Source organism: Thermobia domestica, chromosome 14 (assembly GCF_964235325.1).
Source record: "Thermobia domestica chromosome 14, izTheDome1.hap1.1, whole genome shotgun sequence".
Taxonomy (NCBI): domain Eukaryota; kingdom Metazoa; phylum Arthropoda; class Insecta; order Zygentoma; family Lepismatidae; genus Thermobia; species Thermobia domestica.
The window spans coordinates 34,709,746-34,732,483 of record NC_137467.1 but is presented as its reverse complement, the minus strand read 5'-3'; the positions used below and the strand labels follow the sequence as shown (position 1 = coordinate 34,732,483).

The 22,738-nt window shown below is 35.6% G+C and overlaps 1 protein-coding gene across 1 annotated transcript; it reads left to right on the top strand.

The window, feature by feature from the left end:
* Nucleotides 1-4,033: 4,033 nt before the first annotated feature.
* Nucleotides 4,034-21,198, top strand: LOC145669620 (uncharacterized). Its single transcript, XM_081737855.1, has 3 exons — nucleotides 4,034-4,171; nucleotides 7,183-7,321; nucleotides 18,814-21,198. The coding sequence occupies exons 1-3, from the start codon at nucleotides 4,139-4,141 to the stop codon at nucleotides 19,020-19,022; spliced, it is 381 nt and encodes a 126-aa protein (XP_081593981.1). The 5' UTR covers nucleotides 4,034-4,138; the 3' UTR covers nucleotides 19,023-21,198.
* Nucleotides 21,199-22,738: the final 1,540 nt, after the last annotated feature.

Sequence of the window (22,738 nt, the reverse complement as noted above, 5' to 3'; positions counted from 1 at the left end):
GACTGTGAAATTGTCACTAATCGGAGTTGAATTTCTATGGTCAATCGCTGAAGCACCATTCTGTAACAATAACGGTCGATCTGACCTTTACGATATAAAATGGTAAAGTATTTGTCAGTGAGGAAATTGAAGCACTTCGAGGTGGGGGGAAATTAGTGTGTGCCTAAAATATACTTCTACTAGAAGAGTATTCTTGCAAGTTTTAAATTCTCAACGCATTACAAAAGACACTTCTTTTACTAGCAAAATACCCCTGTGCAACAAGAAAAAAGTTATGATTATTCAGTTCACAGTATTTTCCTCACAGAAGACTAAAAAAAAAAAAAAAAAAAAAAAAAACAGTTTTTCATAGCGTATAAAGGTGCTTGGGTACCCTCTTTGAAAGCATCTCCATAAAGTATGCTCATAATTGTAAGTTGTGTAATCGCCAAAACAACACGTTAAATTTAAGTTACAAATATGCACAATTGCAATTATTATTTATCTATAATAATTTACCTTCTAGTTTATAAAAAACAAAGAAGAGACTTATTAAAAATTAGATACAAAGTTGAATAACATAAATAAGCCATTATTAATACAAGTATATATTTTCCATAACTCGTAATTTGCCAACGTAAAACAAATCTGAAATTAGGTTTATTTCCTGTTCGTCCCCAGAACTTTTTTGTAGTAAATCATCCGCCGCGGAATGATGTCCATCCTTCAGCCAAGAAATAACTAACTCGTCTACTTTGAGCTTGCCTAGCGGTGGGCCATTAACGTTCATGGACAACAAGTGGACATAATGTTTCAGCACTTAGTCTATTTCTAATACCAGTCATCTGTAGGCCCTAAATTCACAAGAGGAAATCCCCGTTCGCACTGTCATGGAAATTGATAATACTTCTACCCGACGTAGACATTTCTGCTACTTCTCATTAACAATCTGTTTGTTAGACTTAAGTATGATACCGATTTTTCTCGGTAGTTTTGAAATAGTCAGCAAGAAGTACCGCCTCTCTATCACCATACAGAATTTTTTCCATATCGACCATGTAAGTTGGCAATTTCGACTAACTTCGCCTATCATACTTTGCATAAACTATCTCCTGATAAATTGATGATTTCTTATTTGTTTATAAAATTAATTTTTGTAATTAAATAAGAAAGTTTGATGTCATTACCAAGTTCTCTCCCGAGCAGAAAGCAAAAGCGAAGGAGGTTCCGGGGAAGTGTTCCGAGATGAATGGGAATTTCCCTCCTTCCCCTTCTATTAAAACACTGTGCTTTGTCATGGCCAAATAACGATGAATTTCAATTAAATTAGCGAAGTATAATTATTTACTTGTTGAATTATCAAGACTTTTCAGTGGAAAAAGAGTGAAATGTGAAAGTTTTAAATGAAGGTAAGTAGACCAACGTAAAGATCGAAAATGTGTAAAATTTTCCATATAATTATGCATAAAATCCAAACTTAAAATTTCCGTGTAATTAAGCTTGCAGTACAAAATTTATGTCTATTTTTCTCACAACTATATGGGTTGATTGCCCTGTGCTGTAAGCGCTCCATATAAGAAACATAAACTTCAGCAATTATTATAGTAGGAAGCAGCTTCAGCAATGGATATATAAAGCAAAGCACTGTATTATTTGTTTCTGATTTTTTTTCTTAACTAATATCGATCGTTTTCGATCATTTTTACAAACAATTTTCCATATACAGAACCCCCCCCCCATAAAGAACAATTTTAAAAAATGCTAGGACACGTTCTGTTTATTTTCAATAAATAGTTAATACACTGAATTTCAGCTCCGTAAGTTTATCGGCTTGCGAGATACTCTTTTTTTTTTTTTTTCAAAAATTCCGATCTTCACTAGCTCCTTAGAATATGTATTATAATGAAAGCAATATAACATCCCAGTTCTTATTATAACTTAACTATATACCAAAAATCATTTCATTTTACTTTGTAATTTGGCCGTGATGACCAGGCACCATAGTTACATTCAATTTTTTATTTAATAATTTATATATTACACTGATTCAAAAATTGATTTTTTCCAGTAGTTAGCTCCTCTAAGAGCTCACAGGCCTCGAAAGCGAACTAGAAGTCCTATTGCTATTATTACAATTACAAATATCAATATCCAAAAGTGCCTGAAGTTCTTTTTTTCACTTAGATATACTCACCTCAGGTAAGTAGAGAGAAACAAATGGAAAAGAAAGGGGAATGAATTTCTTGAAAGTAAAACGCAGACAAATTCTTCAGAAGATACTGTCTACAATGCAGTGAGCAGAATAAGTCAGTGGTTCGCAGTGGGTGATGGGTTGCAGTGGGTCACGGTGGTAGGTAGGATACAGTGGATCATGGTGGTTGGTGGGTGGTGAGCCATAGTGGGCCACATGCTGTCGACCCACGACCCACTGACCCACTGAGAAAACTTGACCCACTTGACCCACCCGATCTCTGGTTTCTTCATGTCGTTCAGCTCCAAAGAATCTCCCTAAATTATTTTCACAAAACACGAAGTTCCTTTTCTTCCCTGAACTTAAGGTTTCACGTTTAGCCCATTTCATGGTTGCCTAGTAGCTTAATTAAAATGATTACGTTCATATGTTTCTTATTGAATGAGAAGATTGAGACCTATTTTCGTGAATGAGAGTGACATAAACTCATTGAAAGACAAAAAATTTCCAAAACAGTATATTCCCTATAGAGGACTATCATTTGAATTAAGTAGCCAGAAGATTGTTTCCTTACATCTTTTGTGTATTTTTTGGTGTAGCGCCGCAGTGTCGTTTCTGGAAGACATCATTTCTGGAGTTGTATAATCCTATACAATAGCGCTAGTCTTAACTTCCTTCACAGCTTCATTTTGGTTCTCGAGATCAACTCTGCAGATCTTGTTTTGTTTTCATAACCTTAACCCGTAGCGCTTCTTGGAAAAATAAATAAATAAATAAATAATATAAATGATAACAGTATTTGCAAACTACTTGCATTGAGGAAATAATATGTGTTATATAGCTAAAGATACCATCAACTTATTAGTAATTTTTAAGTGGTTGATTAATAATTCAACTCATACTAAATTAATAATTAAAAAATTATAAAAAAAAAACATTTCTATCCTTCAGTTCGTACAAAGTGACGAATTCTCCGTTTGTCGCCTAGCTAGTTTGTCTTCTTAAGCGAAACATCCAAGGTAAGTCTGTTATATTGTTATTTTTAGTTACATTGGACTATTGAAATAAATAATATCATGTGCGACAATTAGGGGACAGAGGAAGCAGTTATCCCCCATTTTTTTGAAATGATTAATTAATGTATATTATTTGGAAATGTAAAGATTTTGTATGTATTACTGGTTCATAGAAAAAATGATCCCACATAATATTTACCGTTACATGAGTAGGTAGGTGTTGGTTGTCTTCCCATGGTGTTAAGATACGTACAGAATTTGCTTTTTAATTGCCACGGAAAATTGTCCAAGAAATAGCCTATTGGAGCACAATAATTCCTGCATACTCTTCTTTCTTCTTACAAGGGCACGACTTGGTAGTCAGCCGCTTTGAAACTATTTGAGAGAACATTTTTTTTAAAATGTGTTTCCCAAGTTATTCATTAATTTCACGCAAATTGAGTTCCTAAAATATCTTTTCTTTTTCCTAATGGGAAGGAATATTGATTAGAAACAGAGTTATAAGAAACAACTATTACCTTCTACCTACTTGCGTTGCTCTTATCAATTTATTTAATAAACTATGAAATACGACCCAGATAGCACGAATACTTGCGGCAAGTTTTTGCTTCGTTTAGTGGAGCAAACAATCTGAAAGTTTGCGAAAGCAAAATTTCTTAATATTTATTAAAAGCTTTCAATATGATCTGCAAATTTTCACTGATTTGAAAATACAAATTCTCCACTGCAATTAACTTGCATCTTTTTTGAAAATATAGCATTGAGTTTGCCGTCGCAAACAGTTTGCAACTCTGTAAAAAACTTGTTTCGAAAATTTGCTTAACGCTGGTGCAGAAAACGCCATTTCCGCTTCCTGTTTTGCTAGCTGGTTCCAAACAAACCAGCTTACAGCGGGTTCTATAAGAAGTTTACGTGGTACTCGCCTTTTGAAAATGAATTGTTTCGCTTACGGATGTTAATTTTCCAAATGGAAGAAAATCTGCAGGTAAGTGCTGTTAAAATTATTATCTTACAAGGGGAACAAAATGTTATCCATACTGCCATTGAATAAGATACCAGCACTATTGAATAGTACTTTTGTTTAGCTGGTATTACTATACGTTAATTAAGTTGACCTGTGTTTAGAGCAGAAGGGGTCCAACCAATTTGTCTTTAAAAAAAAATAATCGGTGATTTCTGTTGACATTAGCGTAGTTGATATTAGATTATGTTCCGTTGAGGGGTCCAGTGTTTTGACACCACTTCTTTCTATTGATTTTTGTTTGATTACATAATATAACGTTATATTAGGTTAGGTTAGCTTAAGTGTTCAGTGTATATTTGGACCCCCTTAACGGAACATGGACCACTTAGTTTAGGTATAAGTACTTGCATCAACCATTTCTCCTGTAAATTATGTTTTTTTACGTACTTTTGGAACCCTTCTGCTAAACATGTCGCATTAAGTTAATTAATCTATTATATTAACATGCTTACTACTCACAGATTGTGTTGAAATGTGTTCAAATACAGTCAACGAGGATTTTTTTCTAATAAAACGGGATATGTTTAGTACAAGGGGTCCAGTAGCACGTAAAAAACACAAAATTTACAGGAGAAATGAGGGATGCAAGTACTTAGACGTAACATAACGTAACCAAATCTAACCTAACCTAACGTAAAGTAACGTAAGGTAACCTGAACTAACCTAAAATAACGTAATATTAGTAGATATAAACGAAATTCTATCATTTTTTGGAAAATTATGCGGAACTCCTACACTAATATAACATAACCTAAACTAACCTAACGTAACCTAAACTAGCCTAACCTAACTTAAACTAACCAGCCCTATCCTAAACTAACCGAATGTGAACAGAAATTACCAAAATTGTAACATTTTTTAGAGAAAAGAGCTGGACCCCTTCTGCTAAACATAGGCCAATAAAACAATTGAGAGAAACATCTGAAAAACAGTAGTTACTTCTGTATTACTCGAGCAGACGGGTCTATCAAATTTTGACATATTCTAACAGTTTCAGGTTAGGTTAAAGCTTTGTATTTCTTTTAACAGAATGCATGAATGGTCTCTAACCGAGTCAGTGCAGGAGCACAGCAGGAAGGCCCGAGCGATAGCGAGGGGGTCCGTCCGTAGGGACCAGGCGCGTCAGCGACGAGGGGTATACGCATACTTGTATTATCACTCAAAATTCATTTCAATATGTTGTGCACTGACAGTTCACGACAAATGTTTCCCATTATATTTTACCTATAAATAATCTATTTTGGTAGAACCGTCTGCTCGAGTGAACCCGTTACTTGGTCGTAGACTATTTCCCACTATTTGCACTTTTTTTGGGATAATAATTTGCACTTGAACGGTACAGATTTAAAATGTGAGGACATTGAAATTTTAATGTACAGTCTGAATAGTATTGAAGGGAAGAGTAATGTTTAAGGAATTTATGTATGTAAACAGAGAACATGTATGTCGCCCTTGAACATAGAAGCTGGGAAGGTTCTGGATCGCTGGCCCCTACGTATATGTTAGTAGCTAGATTGGTTCCTTTTTGTACCAAAGCTCTACTGAATGCACATAGTATTGCTGAGCGAGCGATAGCGAGTAAAGGTAGGTTAATAGCCCCGTAGAGCACGTTGTTTTCTATATTTTACAATGCAGTGTAAAAGGTGGACAGCGTTCTAGAACCCTGCCGAACATGCCAATAGTGAACACTTAACATAGGTTGGTTTGTAATTTTTGCACTTGTCTTCTTTACTGCGTGTACCAACTACGCAGCTGCTTTCTGCAGTTGAATCTACGCGCGGACCTACTAGTTTCGCCGTGCCTTTTGAACCGGATAGGTAGAAATCCGGTTCGTCTTCTTGTTATGAGTTGTCGTTTTAATGACTTTCAAATATTTTAATTGATAATATATAAATGTATAGACCTATTGACTTCAGAGTGCAAGTTCTATAGGAATTATAAAGCTGTAAGCTCCTAGTAAGAAGGCACCAACCTAATAAGTTTAGAATGAACTAGGCGATGATTGTTGAAATAATTTTACTTTTTTAAACGTAATTATTGGGTCTTGTTTCGTAGAGAGCGTAATTCGGCGGAACCTTACTAAAGTTGGGGTTAAGTTTCGCAGAAAAGGTTCAGAATTACCAACAATTAGCATGGAGAGTAATTTAACTATATTTTTTATTACACCACACCGAAGGAGGTTCGAATCACAGCATACGAAATGAAATTAAATTTCTTTACGTATGTGACTAAGAAATTGCTGCCATTGAAACTACTTGCCTCGGTACATACTTCATTCATGTATTGTACACGATGACACGCACAAATCACAAATAGTCTTGTTAAAACTGAGTTTAAAGCTATTGAATAACTTATACTACACTGCGTTTCTTCATACCAACGAAATGAAAATCAGGTAAATTACTGTTTTACCTGTAAATTTTGGTAATTTATCTGAATTCTGGACCCTTTTTGCAAACACTACCCATGAAGTTCTTCCGTGACGTCAGTAGTTGTAGTAATAGGTAGGCATAAAGTTCCCTAGACGGCATGCTCCAAGTTATATGAATAGTGACTGCTATTGTTGAACAGAACAGAACTTACCTTGACCTAAGGTAAACCAACCTATTACTACTATCAATAAAACTGTTGGCTGGTTGCGATCTGTGGATTTTCTTTTCAACACAAGTACTGTTTTGCCAATAGGTTTTCATGAAGAGTTAATTACTTCAATAATACCGGCAATTCCACTAGTGCCAGCATTTTTCTTCTCTCTTCTTTTATTCCACGAACCATGTATCAATCGTGACTTTTTTTTTTATTTGTCAGCCGCACAAGGAACAGATCCCTCTATACTGTGCGTGAAAACAGGCGTGCTTTACAGTAATCTTAATTATATTTTATTATCGAAATATTTTCTGAAGATATTTTTCATGCCTTCACTTTCAGTTTATTTTATACTTAATTTATTCATATTTTTATATTTTTTAAAGAGGAAAGACCGGGAGCCAAACAATTTCTCAAGGCTTTGCAGTTGCCATTTCAAGGATGGAATGAAGGAGAATGGTCCTACTATATTTGAAAGAAATTTAAGCAAGTACTTCAATTTCACATATCCTGAACGCACTACAAGTAGGTATAAATGAAGTGTTTTGTTTTATTATATTAACAAATGAATTTCATTGCTTATATATGTGGATGACAATTTTAGTGATTACGGGTGGGGATGATAGAAGGAAAATTGTGGTATGGATAATTTCCTTACTTTACAATATTAAAGGGTTCACCTCCGGTGTTGGGGCCCTGGTTTGATCCCAGCTCGCGCTGTGTGGACTTCGTGGTGGACAGACACCGTGCTCGTGGGTTCTCCCGTTTCCTCCCACTTTCTTCATTTCACCATTTCATTCATTTCTCATCATCAGCGTCTCCTTTAGCCTAAACGGCATAGTCATGGGACGTAAAACTTAAAGATTTCATTTTACAATATTAAAGGATAGCGTTAAACTAGTTTATACAAGTGTATAAACTTAGACTTTGGTTAATGCCATGTAGTAGTAGTTTTAGGACTATATAGATTATAGACAAGGCGTCTACCAGTCTGGAAAACCTGGAAAAGTCAGGAAATTTGCAAAGTTTGGGATGTCAGGGAAATATTAGGTAATTTTATAGGCATTTTGGAAATTTTAGTGTTAGGTTAAATTTATATAGCAAAATGGTGAATTTCTGCAGGAGAGTATAATTAAAACGACAACACCTAGATCATAGAATATACAATCACTTAGCAAATCTCGTAGGAAAGTAGGTCACTGATTCGCAGCGGACACCACTTGTGTTTCACTGCTGCAGGAATTCGAGACGGTTTCAGTTGTGTGGTATGACGTTGCGGGCAGTAGCGGCGCTTGGCTTGTAATAGTAGGGGACAAGAAAGGAGCCAAGAAGAATTTTGGGGAAGCGAAACATCCACGTCTGTTTTGCTTTGAATATTATTATCGATTGAATATATTATTATTATTCACCGTTCTACATAGAAAAATGAGGTAGCAAAGGGGGGGGGGGGAGTGCGAGAACAAATATTGGGTTGGCGGTCGGTCCCAAGTGCTCGCCTGTGATGATATTACCGAGTGCGCGCGCATCGTACCCAGGATTCACTGCGCTACATCTACTGTGACAAAACAAGCGGGAAGTCAAAATCGAGAAAAGCCAATACATCAGGATCAGAGGACTCCAGAATAAACTCACTGGTCTCTTGTCAGATATTTATATTGACCCAGGCAGCCTGACGAGAGTAAGTACAGGAGTATGATCGTTGAGTAAGTAGATAAATTGCGATATCCTTTGTCTGTGCGTTTATCGTTCGTAAGTTTTTTTTTTATTATTTTTGGCAAGTAGTGAAAGATGTTTAGTGCTTGCCACTAAGAAAAGACGGATCCACATTATAAAAATTTTGATGTTTCATTAAGTTAGGTTTCACTCTTTTTCTGTTGCCGGGTTCGCTTATAAGCAGATGATTTTACTAAATGGAATAGTTATTTATACATGTTGAATAGTCTGTGAATTTCAAAGAGGTACGAAGGACAGTTGTCGAAACTACAAAAGTGTGTTAGCGGTTACAGGCTGAGCAATTTAGCAAACAGTGGTTGGCTCTTCGCTGTTTCTCCGATGTCTCGCTCGCGTAAGTAATACGGTAATAGCTAATTCGTCAGTTAGCGTGCTGTCAATAATTGGTTACCAGTGAACTTCAAGAAAAATTATTAGAATACAGTTTAAGAACCGTTAGAGTATGATTTTTAACTGCCAATGCTATCGGAGTTGGGTTAACTACACAAGGGGGTTCTACGAAAGTAAAAATTTACAGGAGAAAGACTGTGTTAATATTGAACGAAGAGGAAGGACAACCTAACCTAACGTGACCTGATGTAACCGTAGAACATCGAAAAGAAAACGTATCACTTAGGAAAAATATCCGTAGAACCGTCGGTAATATACCAGATTAGTTCCCCATGCCATATAGCGTTGCCAACGATGCATATCAGTGTTTTTTTGCTTTGTAGTGACGTTCACAGTCGCATACGAAGTACAAACACGTTTAAAGACACTTAAGGTAGGACGCCCCCTGTTAATCTTGCGCAAAAATCAAACAATTGACATGTGATTTTAGCGCATAAATAAGATCGAGGGTTCCCCCAAAGCGAAAACTCTATGGAGTGACCTCCACCCTTGTTTATGCGCTAAAAACACATGTCAATTGTTTGGTTTTTGCGCATGTTTAACATAGGGGGGTCTTACCTTAAGTGTCTTTGAAGGCAAGGTTCTAGAACACAGGTCCCCTCTTCCTATTTATCTGTAATCAAGACCGAAAACAACGTGCCTTGCGGGGCTCTAACCCGCCTCCACTTGCTAACGATCGCTCGGCAATACTATATGAATTAAATATTAAGGTTTGGTACAGAAAGGACCCAACCTAGCTACTGACCTATGTGGGGGGACCTGTGTTTTAGAACCTTCTCGTCTTTGAACCTGTTTGTACTTCGTGTGTGCGACTGTGAACGTCACTACAAAGCAAAAAGCACTGATATACATTGTTGGCAACGCTATATGGCATGAAAACCTAATCTGGTATATTACCGTTGTTTTAAGTAAGGTGTGTTTTTAGAAAGCTCCCAACTAGGGGGGGGACCACATTTAATACGCATAAACAATTGAAAGTGTTTCCCAATTGGAAGCTCTCTTTCTACGAATTTTTTAAAAATATAACGTAATAAGGAGCAAAGATGACTGGGAAAATATTTAGTATCGGCATCTTTTTTTTTTTTTTTTTCAACAAAGACGTAGCTATGAAAGTAGAACAACAATTGCTCGACAGGCAAAGTTAGGTTAGATTACGTTAGCTAAAATTAAGTATAGTTTTCTTTTTTGTTTAATTATACTAAGTAACGGCACTGACTGTCACGTTGATTCACCTGTAACCGCAATTTCGGAAATAGAATTTGCGAAAAAAAAAAGTAAACCTGGCCACGTTGGTTAGCATATGTCCTCTACGAAAAATCAGTTTCAGATCTAGATTTTCCATTCGGTAAAAACAAACAGAAATATGACACGCGCCGTAGGCCATTTCCTTCCCATACTGCAATGCTTTTGCAAATGGTTCCAGCCGTCACAGGGTATCTTTGCGCTTTTCACGAAAATGTTGTCATGTTCAACACCATTTTTCACTTACAAAATGTATTTACAAAGCTTGAAACTCCAGTATTTCAGTATTTTGACTAAAACCGGGGTGATGATACTGAACTTATCCTGATGAATGAGAGAAGAAGCTAAACTTTGCAATTAATGATACAACTAGGCTTACTAAAATGAATATGGTGTATTAATGCTTGCAGGATTGCCGTTGGAAAAGGCATTTATTCCGAAGTTGCCATCCCGCTTCGTTAGGTTAGTTTAGAATACGTTAAGGTTAGGAAGCAAATTAAGTTGGATAGGTCGAGTTTCTTACTTCCATCTTTTGAATGGGCTGGAAACTACGCAATTTGACCTTTGCCCCGCTCGCCTCCCCCCACGGCACGGCCCTGCTTCGCACAATAAACCTTAAACGTCATTTGTGTTCATATTGTAAAAATAAAGTGCGGATTTCTAATTAAGAAAACGGACCAGAATATATTAACACTAGAAGGACCAAGCCGTCGTTTTGACGGCATCACGTAAAACAATTTTCTATATCTCATATATTTCTTTGACTGACGCAACCATACTTTAGGACTTTTATTATTTTAAAGAGAGATTTGATATAGCATATAAACATTGTTTGTCTATTTTAAATAAGTACATATTTTTGTTGAATACCCCTAGAAGGACCAGACCGTCAATTTGACTGCCTCATTTAAAAATCTATATTTTGCTGTTGATGTGGACTGTTTTATAGGTTGTACGCTATATGGTACGCTCTCTGTTGGAAATAATAAATTTTGAAATATTTTACATTATTTTTTCCAACGAGTTTTCTATTTGAAATGTTTTATTTCTGCTTTTCATTGTTGTAAGGAAAAAGATATATGGCACTTCTTTGAATATATTTTCTTCTTCAATTATGTTCGTATCTCGTAGTAACATTGTTCTCTGTAGAAATAAAAGTTTTCTTGAAGGTACATATGAACAATTACAAAAGCAACATGAGACCTGATAAAGTGTTACGTACTTTCTAAGATTTGAGTCAAAATCAATTTCGCTTGGAAAAACAACAGGGAGACTGCTTCGATGAACACAGCAGTAGTAGCGACAATGCAGTGTCTGAAGCTACTTTTTCGGATAAGAGAAAGGAAACAGATACAGAAGTTTCCAGAAGTAATCGATCAAATATTTTTATAGGAGCTCACGGGACACGTTGGAGTAAAGTGGACAAACAGAACAAAGCTGGGCATACTGCCTCACAGGACATCCTTCGCGAGAAACCTGTTTGTTATATTATGATTTACATCATATTGAAGATGATGATTTTGGTAATGCTTTTCGCTTGTTCATAGACGAAACAATGTTGAGAAACATTCTGAAATGCACCGTTATTGAAGCTCAGAGAGCGTCAAGATTCTCTTTGGCTCCTGTCAATTACAGAACCCATTTTATTTCTAGCAATATTCATATTTCGTGTAGCTTCAGATATACCCGTAAAGGAACTATAAAACGTAAGCTATGGACCAGTGTTTTACAGAACCATTATGGAAAGAAAGTTTTTTTTTTTTTTTTTTTTTTTAAATAATGAAGTATCTTTGATTTGGTGAAAAATGTCCTAGCTCTTCAAGGCTAAAAGCAAACAACTTTGCTTTGGCATCATCTGTGTAGAACTTATTCATTGAGAATTGTATCAGGCACTAAAAAACCCACGACAGTGCTTTTGTGGATGAACAGTTATTCTCTACTAAAATGAGATGCGAATTCATGTAATGTATGCCTAAACAAGCCTGAAAAATTTGGATTCATTTTTGGTTGTAAAGTCACGGTATGAACTAAAAGTATGTTCCTACCTGGAAAACTATTAAGAACGACGTCGGGACTTACAATTAGGCGAATATATTGTTCTGAAAACGATGGATCCTTTTATCAGCAGAGGAATGAATGTTACTTGCGATAACTTTTCTTACAGGTTAAAAATGAGCCGAATCTTTGAAAAAGAAACAGATGATATTGATTGGTAGTCTGCGTCCAAACAGGAGAATTTCCCAAAATGTGCTTGAATGAGAAAGAAAATGATATGTTCACTACAGACGTATATGAAGATCAATCAGGAAATCCACTCGCTGTACACAAGTGTAAGCGCAAGAAAAGTGTTGCTGTCTTGAGTTCAGTGCATACAAGTTGAAATAAAAATATATTGAAAATGTAATTTACTTCCATGTAATAAAAAGTTCGATATAAAACTATTTTGGTACATTATACACAGGTCTGTGCTAAAGAAAAGTAGCCCAGCCAATGTTTACAGGGCAGCTAGGGTGATCACGTGACTAGTATAAAAAGGATTCCATACGTAGGAATGCAAGTACTATTCCTTTATTTTAATTTTTCTTGTCACTGTCCTGTGGGCGAACTTCCGATATTAATATTATATTTAATATATTGACGGGGTTTAGTGGATTACCTGCATTATATCACGAGAAAAATTTACATAAAACATAAGCTAGTCGATTAAACAGATTAAATTCAAGCTAAAATAAGAGAAATATAAAGAAAAATAATATACATCTCTTGGAATTAAATAGCGGTCAAAATGACGGCTCGGTACTTCTAGGGAGGTAAAAGTTTTGGTCCTTCTAGTGTTAAATTGCACCATACGTTACAAATGTTTAGAATTTTCTTTGAGAACTTGAATTTGGAGGTTTTCGTAATACACACCATCGGCCATAATATCAACGTTTTCTTCAATTTTGGATGGTAAATTTTAATGTTTTTAGATTTGATACCCTGAGAGAATCCTACCACACAATCAGAAAAGGTGGATAAGAGGAGCTTATAATATTAAATGCTTTTCGTTTCTCATTAAATACTTTTAGTTTCTGCCTTTTCAAGTGTAATGAGAGGCAAACTGCTCAATCGAGGCCTTTTAAAAATGAAAATAGGTCTATTTCTCGTGGTTTGTTTCTAATGTTTTAATGAATGCATTTTATAACTTTGTATTACGTTTGCACTTTGTTTTACGTTTACTTTGGAATGCAAGATATTTTATAGAGGATACTATTGTTGCAGTGTGCGAAGCCACTACAAGTGACGAGTCTAGGAGGGAAAAAAAAGCTGTTTTTTTTTTCCTTCAATTTTTATGCATTTCGAAATCTGAAAGTGACCGAAGTTGATTTTTGGGTTAAAGTCATCTTTCGATATGAAGGTTTTTGGTGTTGAATATCAAAGCAATCCTAGTAAAGCCCACTTCGGCCTTCTTATCCGGCTAGTGTTTTTGCATTTGACGACTGCTGTGGTATTTGAAAAGTGTCGGACAAGGCAACCACTATGTTCAAATAAAGTGTGTAAAAATTAGAATAAACCATTTGATGTTTAATATTTTGATCAAAAATATTCTTTTTCAATGCAGATGCTGTTATGAAATCACATCCCAACACAGCCCAAGATTCAATAAAGAAATGTAGACTAGGATTTCTGAATCAAGCCAAAACGAGGTTAACCCTTAATTAGTCGCATGCGGAATTTTGTTCCGCACTTTTACATTTCTCTTTCTGTTTTCCTTACTTTCCATCGTATGCTTTTGAACTTTTGTCTAGCTGTCTTTTAAAGTTTCATGATTAAACAACAATACATATTTGAATTGTTGCCCAAGCCACTGGTGAACATTTTGTTATTTATTTTGGAGTGATGCAGTTTGCGGAGCAAAGTTCCGCGCGCGACTAAATAAGTTACCCTTTTTTTCTCCTACAAATTCTACGCTTTCTTTCAGTTTATTGTTTTTAGCCGACAACAATTAAGCGATTCGGTGACTACGAAACATATCACAAGCAAACGCCACCACCACTATTTTTTAAAATTTATTTTACAAAAATATATTTTCAGGTACAGTTCATTTGTAAGCAACTGAAGTTATAAGCGGTTTATATGTGCATTGTGCGCTCTGAAAATAAATACATAGAGAAGAGAGTCAGTCTTTTCTTTCAAAATGGATCATCATGAACGTGATGTGGACAGAATTAGAAACATGTTGCTGGAAGTTCTGGCTGAAGACGACAATTTAGATGTTCCGGATATGGAAGATGGTGATGAAGAAGATATCATTGAAGAAAGCGACCATATCTCTGCCATTGAAGAATCAGCAGATGAAGGTGAAGTGTTGCCACAAGCAGATCATGTGGAATCACTCTCAAATACTACTGCACGGGGACCATATCTTCTAGGAAAGGACAATGTCACTAAATGGTACGCACATGCTCCGCGGCAATTTATACGAAGAAAAAGTCAGAATATTTTGACCCATTTACCAGGAGTCAAAGGACATGCTAAAGAAGCGAAAACGCCGAGCGAATGTTGGAGTTTGTTCTTTAGTACGTCTATGCTGGAGAGAATCGTTGAATATACAAACCAGTGGATTGAAACACATAGGGACGCTTATAGCAGAGAAAGAGATGCTCAAAATACTAATATAACAGAAGTAAAGGCCTTGCTGGGCCTTCTGTATCTTGCAGGAGGACTGAACTTGCAGGAGGAGGATAATTAGCCAATAGCATAAAATAACTTAAGACGACTATTAAAACAAATATTTTAACCTAAGATTAAATAAAAATTTAAAAAAAAGCAAATATTACACGAGTTTTACTATGTAGTTATTATGCGGAACAAAATTCCGCACGCGACTAATTAAGTAAGTTTTTTCACGCGACTAGTTAAGGGTTAACTCGAAGGTGAGTAAGCAATTTTACGTTCGTTCGTACTCAGGATCTTTTATGAAAAGCATTGGATAGCAAAGCTAAAAAGCATTTTTTGATGGTAATAAATAACTTTTCTTCCATGATTACTCATCAGTTGAAGCAAATACTTCGGTTATTCAGCGATTTTTTCTTTTAAAAAAGTAGCACTAAGAAACAGTTAAGAATTCAGCAGTCATTATGAAATGAAACCAGTTGTCACTTCAAAGGCAGTACAATCTTCATATCGTCCCTAATATTCTTTTCAAATAATGAAAAAAGAAAAATACAAGTTTGAACCAATGCAAGAAAATTTATGTTTTCAGGGAAAGCACTTTATAACCATATGGAGGGTGTAATGGCGCTGATTTTTATATTTTTGTAGTGTGTTTGCTTACGAGGAAAGTACACGAATCATGAGAATTGGATTTTTTTTTTATGAAACTTTGTGTTAAAATTAAGTTCTAGCTGCTAAGCAGGACAGTAGTGGTCATTCGTTTCACAAATGTTCCATTGAGCTGCTACATGCATGCTATTTTGAAATAAAATAGGCAATAAAATGTGAAGAATACCTGTTTGGATCCGTCACGAAGGAAATATTGGCAGATCCAACTCAACTATTGAAAATCGGGGTAGATAGCTTATGTTTGAGGGCACTTCCAGTGCAATGTCACCATCTTAAAAGCCGCCATATTGAATTGCAAACATATAGTATAAATGAGAATGGAGTCATGTGGGGTATCAAAGAGCACTGGAATTGTAAGCAGTCTACATATCTTGCCACTTGTGAGTTAATAGCTGTCTCACACAGGAATGTATGGAAGCCATTCGACCTTCAAAAACAAATCTTTTGGTGTGTTGTAATTAATGAAAGTTAAGTTGCTTATTAAACTATCCTCATGAAGAATTTAAATCTTTGGTGGATGGCCACATGTGATGGAATAATGAGCTAGGTTCGTTCTCTGTATCCAGGTTGTAAGGATGGGTATAGGTAGGCAAAATATAGAGAAAATAAAGGAGTACATTCCACTACGCTGCAGAAGCAACGCTAGAAACAAACCACAAGATATGCGTAGAACTAAAGCAGGTAGCAAAGTACACAGAAACACACAGAAGAACGAACAGAGATTGGATATGGCGTGATGTGTACGCTCCTCCAGCCTTGCCAGATCGGCCACACTTCAAATACATGGTAGCATTATGAATGTTGCCTGAGTTCAGAATGAAGGATGTTTCTATTTATAGATAAAAATGTTTTATTATAGTAAATTTTTTTTCGAACCTATTACTTTGACATGTGGAACATTTTGTTGATGTTTATACTAAACAAAATCCAAGTAATATAAAACAGGTCATGGTAATAGGCTCAGGGAAAACAATAAACAACTTAATAACTTTTATTCATGATCACAAACCATCCTTAAATCTGGATTCAGGCAAATGCTACTACGTACATTAAGTCTAGTCAATGCTGCAGGAATGACGTTACATAGACACCACGCCGCCATATGCACTCTGTTTGTTCTCCTTTGTTTCCTGTTCACTCTGTTAGTTGCTTTAGTTCTTTCTACGTGAGTTTTATTCGCTTTTGTTTCTTAGTGGTATGTATTCGTTTGTTTTAATAATATTTTGCCTTGTATCTTTACTAGCTCGCCACAATAGAAGGAATTTGCTTATTTTTTCATAACATGTGGTAGCTATTTTCTCATGAGAGGATATATGAGTCGGTTACCAATCTGTTATTAATTTGAATCATTTTCTCAAGCGCCTTTGCATCTAACGATGGTGTATTCTGTGAAACCATGTATGGAAATAAAATGGCTAAAACAATTATGTTTACAAAGAATATTCAATTGTGCGTGGTTTACATTTTCTATAACGAAAGAGGACGTCGGGTGCATATAGGGCCAAGCCACATTTTCCGACTTCCCAGATAATACGTTTTAAAAATTTAGAGCAGTTATGACCAACGCCTTGGGATTACGGAGTCGGAGATTGCAAATTCCGAAACGTCGATGGTCATAGCAGGCATTCAATTTTCAGAAACTTCTTTATATTTCATCATTTTTAAAGACCGCGTTGGTATTTGTGGTAATAAAACAAAATGTCTGCAACCATCAACTTTCTCAACCATTTTAGGATATTCGGGGATATATACATTATCCCAAAACACCCTAAAAACATAGAGACTATAGTTGAAAAAGAAAGAACAATAAAGTAATGCTCTCCAAGACTATACAACACATGAAAAATGTTTAAAGTGAATAGTATCCCTCACGAAACGTTTAGAAAAATTTTTGTTTTCAAAAACTGGTTCAAAAAAAAATAATTAAAAACTGAAGGCTATATTATTCCGTATGAAAGGCTAAGAAAATTGCCTGCTCGATTATTCACCAAATCAGGAGTCACTTTTAAAAATCGGGTACCGAAGTTCAAGGACCTCCTCACAATTCGAGTCTTCGAGGCAGAAATTCAACTCTGCTTGTTTTTGTTCTATAATTCCTGCAATAATTAGCATGAAAGTAAATGATTTTAATGTAAACACACATGTCATCATGAACCAAAAGTACAAGGGAAGTCTTATTATCTTTCGAAAATTTGACGTACAACGTTTGTATATTTAAAATCACAAATTGGGGTAACAAAGAATCTCGAGAGTCTCATGTGCTAGCTTCAGTTGTATGAGGATTCCAAAGTCTTATGGCCATTGAATCACAATTCACAGTGATATAAAATCACAGGCCGAACTGCTGGACTTAAACGAAATTTGGTGCGAAGGTGTGTCTTGAAGAGCAAGTTATGGAGAAAAAGAAAATTTTGGCCAGGTCGCCATCTTGAATGGAATAGGGCCGCCAGTCAATATACCGGTTAGAAAGTGCCTAACGCGAACCACTAAGGCTAGAAAAGCGAAATTTGCTATCATGTTGTATCATGAACAGTAGTTTGCGGAAAATTACGAAGTATTAAACAATTCGCAATCTTGAGTTTATGACCACCGAAAGTGGATCATTAAGTATAGGTTACGTTAAAAACACGATCCAAAATAGTGGGAGGGGCCGCGGTGGCTCAGTGATAGAGCGTTCACCTCTGGTGTTTGGGGTCCCGGGTTCGATCCCAGCCCCCGCCAAATAAACTTTGTGGTGGACAAACACCGTGTGCGTGGGTTTCCTCGGGGTTCTCCCGTTTCCTCCCACTTTCTTCATTCCACCATTTTCATTCATTACTCATCATCAGTCTCCTTTAGCCTAACCGGCATAATCGTGGGACGTAAAACTCGAAGATCTCATTTCCAAACTAGCGGGAAAACGTAATATGAAAAAGCTGCACAGGCTGAAGTGCTGGAGCTAGAGAAACGAAATTTGCTCTGATGATGTATCATGAAGAGTAGTTTACTAAACAATTGCGAAATTTTCAAAACGTTACAATTTTTAACGAAAAATGAGCACCAAGTATCGGAAGCAAAATTAAATCATCGGAAGCAATACAACATAGGTGATTTATTCTGCCACCTGTTGAGGGAATTATGCACTTCACGTTGTGTTTCCATATCATTGCTGCAACAGAGGATAGTTTTTTTTTTTTTCTCTTTCCTCAATGTCACTTGGCACTGTAGCATCCGTGGTCCTCAGATATTTCCTTGTCAATACGTGAGAAATTGACTCTCGCCTTAATTATATCATGTTGATAATCGAATGTTATAGCACAAATGCATAATACTTTGAATTTTCATTTCAGAGAAGGCAGAAGCAGTACTCCAGTTTCCTTGGATGAGAGCAAAAACACTACTCGAGTTTCAATGGATGAGAGCGGAAGCACTATTAGAGTTACTCTGGATGAGAGAGCATCCTCATCTGGAGGTGGACTCTCAGCAGCACGCAGTCTCAGCTTCCAACGGAAGAACAGTGATGACGAAAAGTGGTGATAAGTCTGTTTTGAGTTTGTAGTTTTTGTTGGGTGCTAATCTTGAAGGAAAGTTACACATAATGAAGTGAGAGTCGTTTAGCTTGTATGCGTATATGAAACAAGACCTAGCCTCCAACGGAAGAACAGTGATTACGAAATATTTGTAACTATTTGTAAGAAGTAATCCGGACAACTGAAGAGACTTGTTTATATATGGTTGAAACCGCACACGGTTGATAAATCTGCTTTGTACATTTAGTTTTTGTTAGGTGATAATCAAGGAAAGTTGTTCATAATGAAAAGAGAGTCGTTTAGCTTGTATGCATATGAAACAAGAGTTAATGTTTACCATCGGGGTAGTTATCGACAAAGACGCATTGTACATAGTTTCCAGTAATATAACTTTTGTTCATACACGAGATAATTTGCAGCATCTGTGCTGTAGGTAGTCTGCTATATTATGAACTGAAAGATAGACATCATTCAAATACCTCATTCACTATTTTTTTTTTTTTTTTTTTTTTTTTGCAAAGTTGTAGTTACTTGTATTAAATTTTGACAAAATGGTCGTATGGTATCGGCAGAGAAGGGATTTATAAACCTACCAGTTGGTATGACTCAAACAGTTTGTAAGAAAAATTACCCCCAAAAATATTTAACTATTTATCGAAATAAAGTAATTAGTATGGCAAAAGGGTGTATAGTGTGAAGTATTTTTATAATTGAGTATATGGGAAACTGCATGGTACGAATGGATTTTTAGGTACATTGTACTCACCCCACGGACCTGGATTTTTGACAGCATCGACTAAAGCATGAAGACCGGCAAATAATAGTTAAAAACCACGATGGAGTGTTTTATAGTTTGTGACCTCAGTTCCAGATAAAAAATGAGAAATGGAGAATTTTAACGTGTAGCAAAATATTCCTCACCAAGTAACTCTCCAACTTCCTACCTCAAATTGCCTCCGAATTTGCACCAAGCAAGGCGAGCATATACAAAACACAACCGGATGTTTTTGTTTCTCAATATAAGATAGTATTTAGCTGAAGTAACTGATTGCAAATAAGAATTTTGAAAATGAATCCTGTATCGTGCAGATGCTATGCAACCAGTTTGTGAGAGTGATGACTGGGTCGCTTCTCGATCAAGTGTGTCTATACGCCAGATATTGGCACACGTTTGTTTCTGGATGCATGTTCCGATAGTTCGGCGAAAAAGCTTCCGGGTGTGTTCTATTTGTGCTTGATGAGAAATCAGGTTGAAGGTTGCACAGTTCGAAATTTTGATATTTTCTTCCATTTTCGCTCAATTTTCAAACTCAAAAAGTTGTGAAGAGGCTTCAGATATTGGCATCTGGTACTAAGTGTTATTATATATATACACAACAATTTGCTTTTCTCAACTTTTTTTTCTATAAAACAGTTTTTGTTAATCCCCTTATGCATTCTGTAATATGATCACTGAGTATTGTTATAGTTTTTAGTACATTGTCATCCTAAAGTCAAAATCAAGCAATAAATATATAATGCCCTTTATTTACAGTATAGTATTTTTTAATGTTTCATCCTAATCTTCTTATAGTTATTTTTACATGCTTGCCCTCACACATTCTAATACGGTTGTGCCATTACCATGATTTTTACTGTTTTTTTTTTCGACATGTCAATTTAGAAAAGGCTTAATCCTTTGTTCTTGGAGCCATCTGGATGCCGCCATATTTGTTTATGCATTTGGAAGTGTTTGTTTTCCCTTGTGCATTATCTTCGAGTATAATGTGTTGTTATTGGGTAATTAGTCGTCAATTGCTACTTTGCTGAGTGATTATGCAGCCGACTTTGTAAAATTTTGGATTAAAATGTACAGGCCAAATTCGTTGAAAGGTCAAATTTATTAGATTTGTTTCAGTGGCTCGCTTTTAAGTCGAAATCTCCCTACGAGGAACCAGAGAAAGTTTCCGTATCCATTACAAGAGTAAATGATGGAATAAACGTTGATGTAACCTTCAGAAATATTCAGGTTTAGGCTTAAATATAAACTAATTATTTGCTGAGCAAAACTATATTTTCATTAAAATTCAAAACGTGTTACAGTTTCGCCAACTAACTCTGGCTTCATCAGACACTAATAAAAATATATAGCTTTGCTCAGCAAATAATTAATTTATATTTAATTATAACAAAGCAAATCTTCTACTTATGGAAAATATCACAGGTTTAGGCGTTTTCTATTGCTTTTTTAGTATTTATGTATACATATATATAAATTAAATGACGTTAAAATAGTCTTTAATAAGTTACTTCTTATTTTATGAACAAGCAAAGTGCAGCTGGAAGGTAGCAAACTATCATCTATATTTGCTCTCTCCAAAAGGATGTGGGCTGATGAGGGTCATTTTTCGCCCAACGAACATCGGAAAAATGTAAAGTGTCTCTAGAGGCTAGATACATTCTGTTCTCTCAAAGGTCGAAAGACACACTGAACCAAAATAAATTGTTCCTCATCAAAGCTTACACAGCGTTATATTATTACGAGTCTGGTTTATTTAGGTTCATTGAATCCTTCTTACCACAAGCCTCTGTCAACGACAGCAAACATTGTCAAAATGACGCAAAGTTGCCTCTTTTGGGGCACTAATTTCTATGACTTATTTTCTTACGTATCTATTGTATTCACATACAAAACATATCTTCCAGTATACAGATATTGCAAACTTGTCTGAATCGGACTCTTAATTTTTCCGGTGTTCGATGGGCGAAAAATGACCCTTATCAGCCCATCTCGTTTGTTTTTTTATGTAGTTGTACTAGTTTGAAGACAATTGCTGCGAATTTTGATTAAGATATGTAGAAAAATTCTGAAACTAGTGAGGTACAAGTCAGAATATAAACTGCTTGGGATTTAAAGACTATTAAAGCATGCGAAACACAATGTCTCATTCCGATTACATTTAGGAAGAACCTGGAAATAACAATGAAAAATATCTTCTAAACGTCACAGGTGATTACTCCATGAATGCAACCGAAATGGTAGATTGTGTTTCCTATGTTTTAGTAATATTAAATCGCAAGAAGTTAATATTTTGACTTATACCTCGATCACTAGTTTCAGAATTTTGATACGTATTTTAGCCTTATACCAAATTTGCAACAAACAATACCTTCTAAATTTGCTACAAACATTACCTTCTAAATTTGCTACAAACATTACCTTCTAAATTTGAAACAAACATTACCTTCTAAATTTGCAACAAATGTTACTTTATAAATTTGCAGCAAACATTACCTGATACATTTGCAGCAAACATGATCTTGCGATCGTGAAAACACTTTCTGCAACGTTGCTGCAAACCTTTTAATATTTTCACCAAATTTATCAGCTCATTTTCGGAAATTTTGACAAGAAAATTTGCACAAAATATTTGCAGCAAAGTCCTGGCAAACTTTCCTGCTGTGCAGTCGCAAACATTTCGTTTGTATTGGCAAATGTTTTCGTTTTCTGAGGCAACTTTGCTGCAAACTCAGCCAGCGTCAACTTCGTTATTTGCATTGAACTTTCGGCAAATTTTCTCATTTGAAAAGGCAAGTTTTTTGCAAACTTTTTAGTTTGCCTTTGCAAATTTTTAAACATTTTTTAAAAATTTTCTGTGCTATCTGGGGATATACAGTATGTTAACTGAGAAATATAGTATGCTATTAGTTATACAACCTTTCGTCAAACGAAATGTTAGCATCAACCAGAGAAACTAACATAGAT

Bases quoted from the DNA above. Each gene is read 5' to 3' on its own strand.
- LOC145669620 (XM_081737855.1), top strand. From the start codon at position 4,139: ATGTTAATTTTCCAAATGGAAGAAAATCTGCAG. The intron at 4,172-7,182 runs GTAAGTGCTGTT...TATTTTTTAAAG, and splicing joins AAATGGAAGAAAATCTGCAG to AGGAAAGACCGGGAGCCAAA. The intron at 7,322-18,813 runs GTAGGTATAAAT...TTTTCATTTCAG, and splicing joins ATATCCTGAACGCACTACAA to AGAAGGCAGAAGCAGTACTC.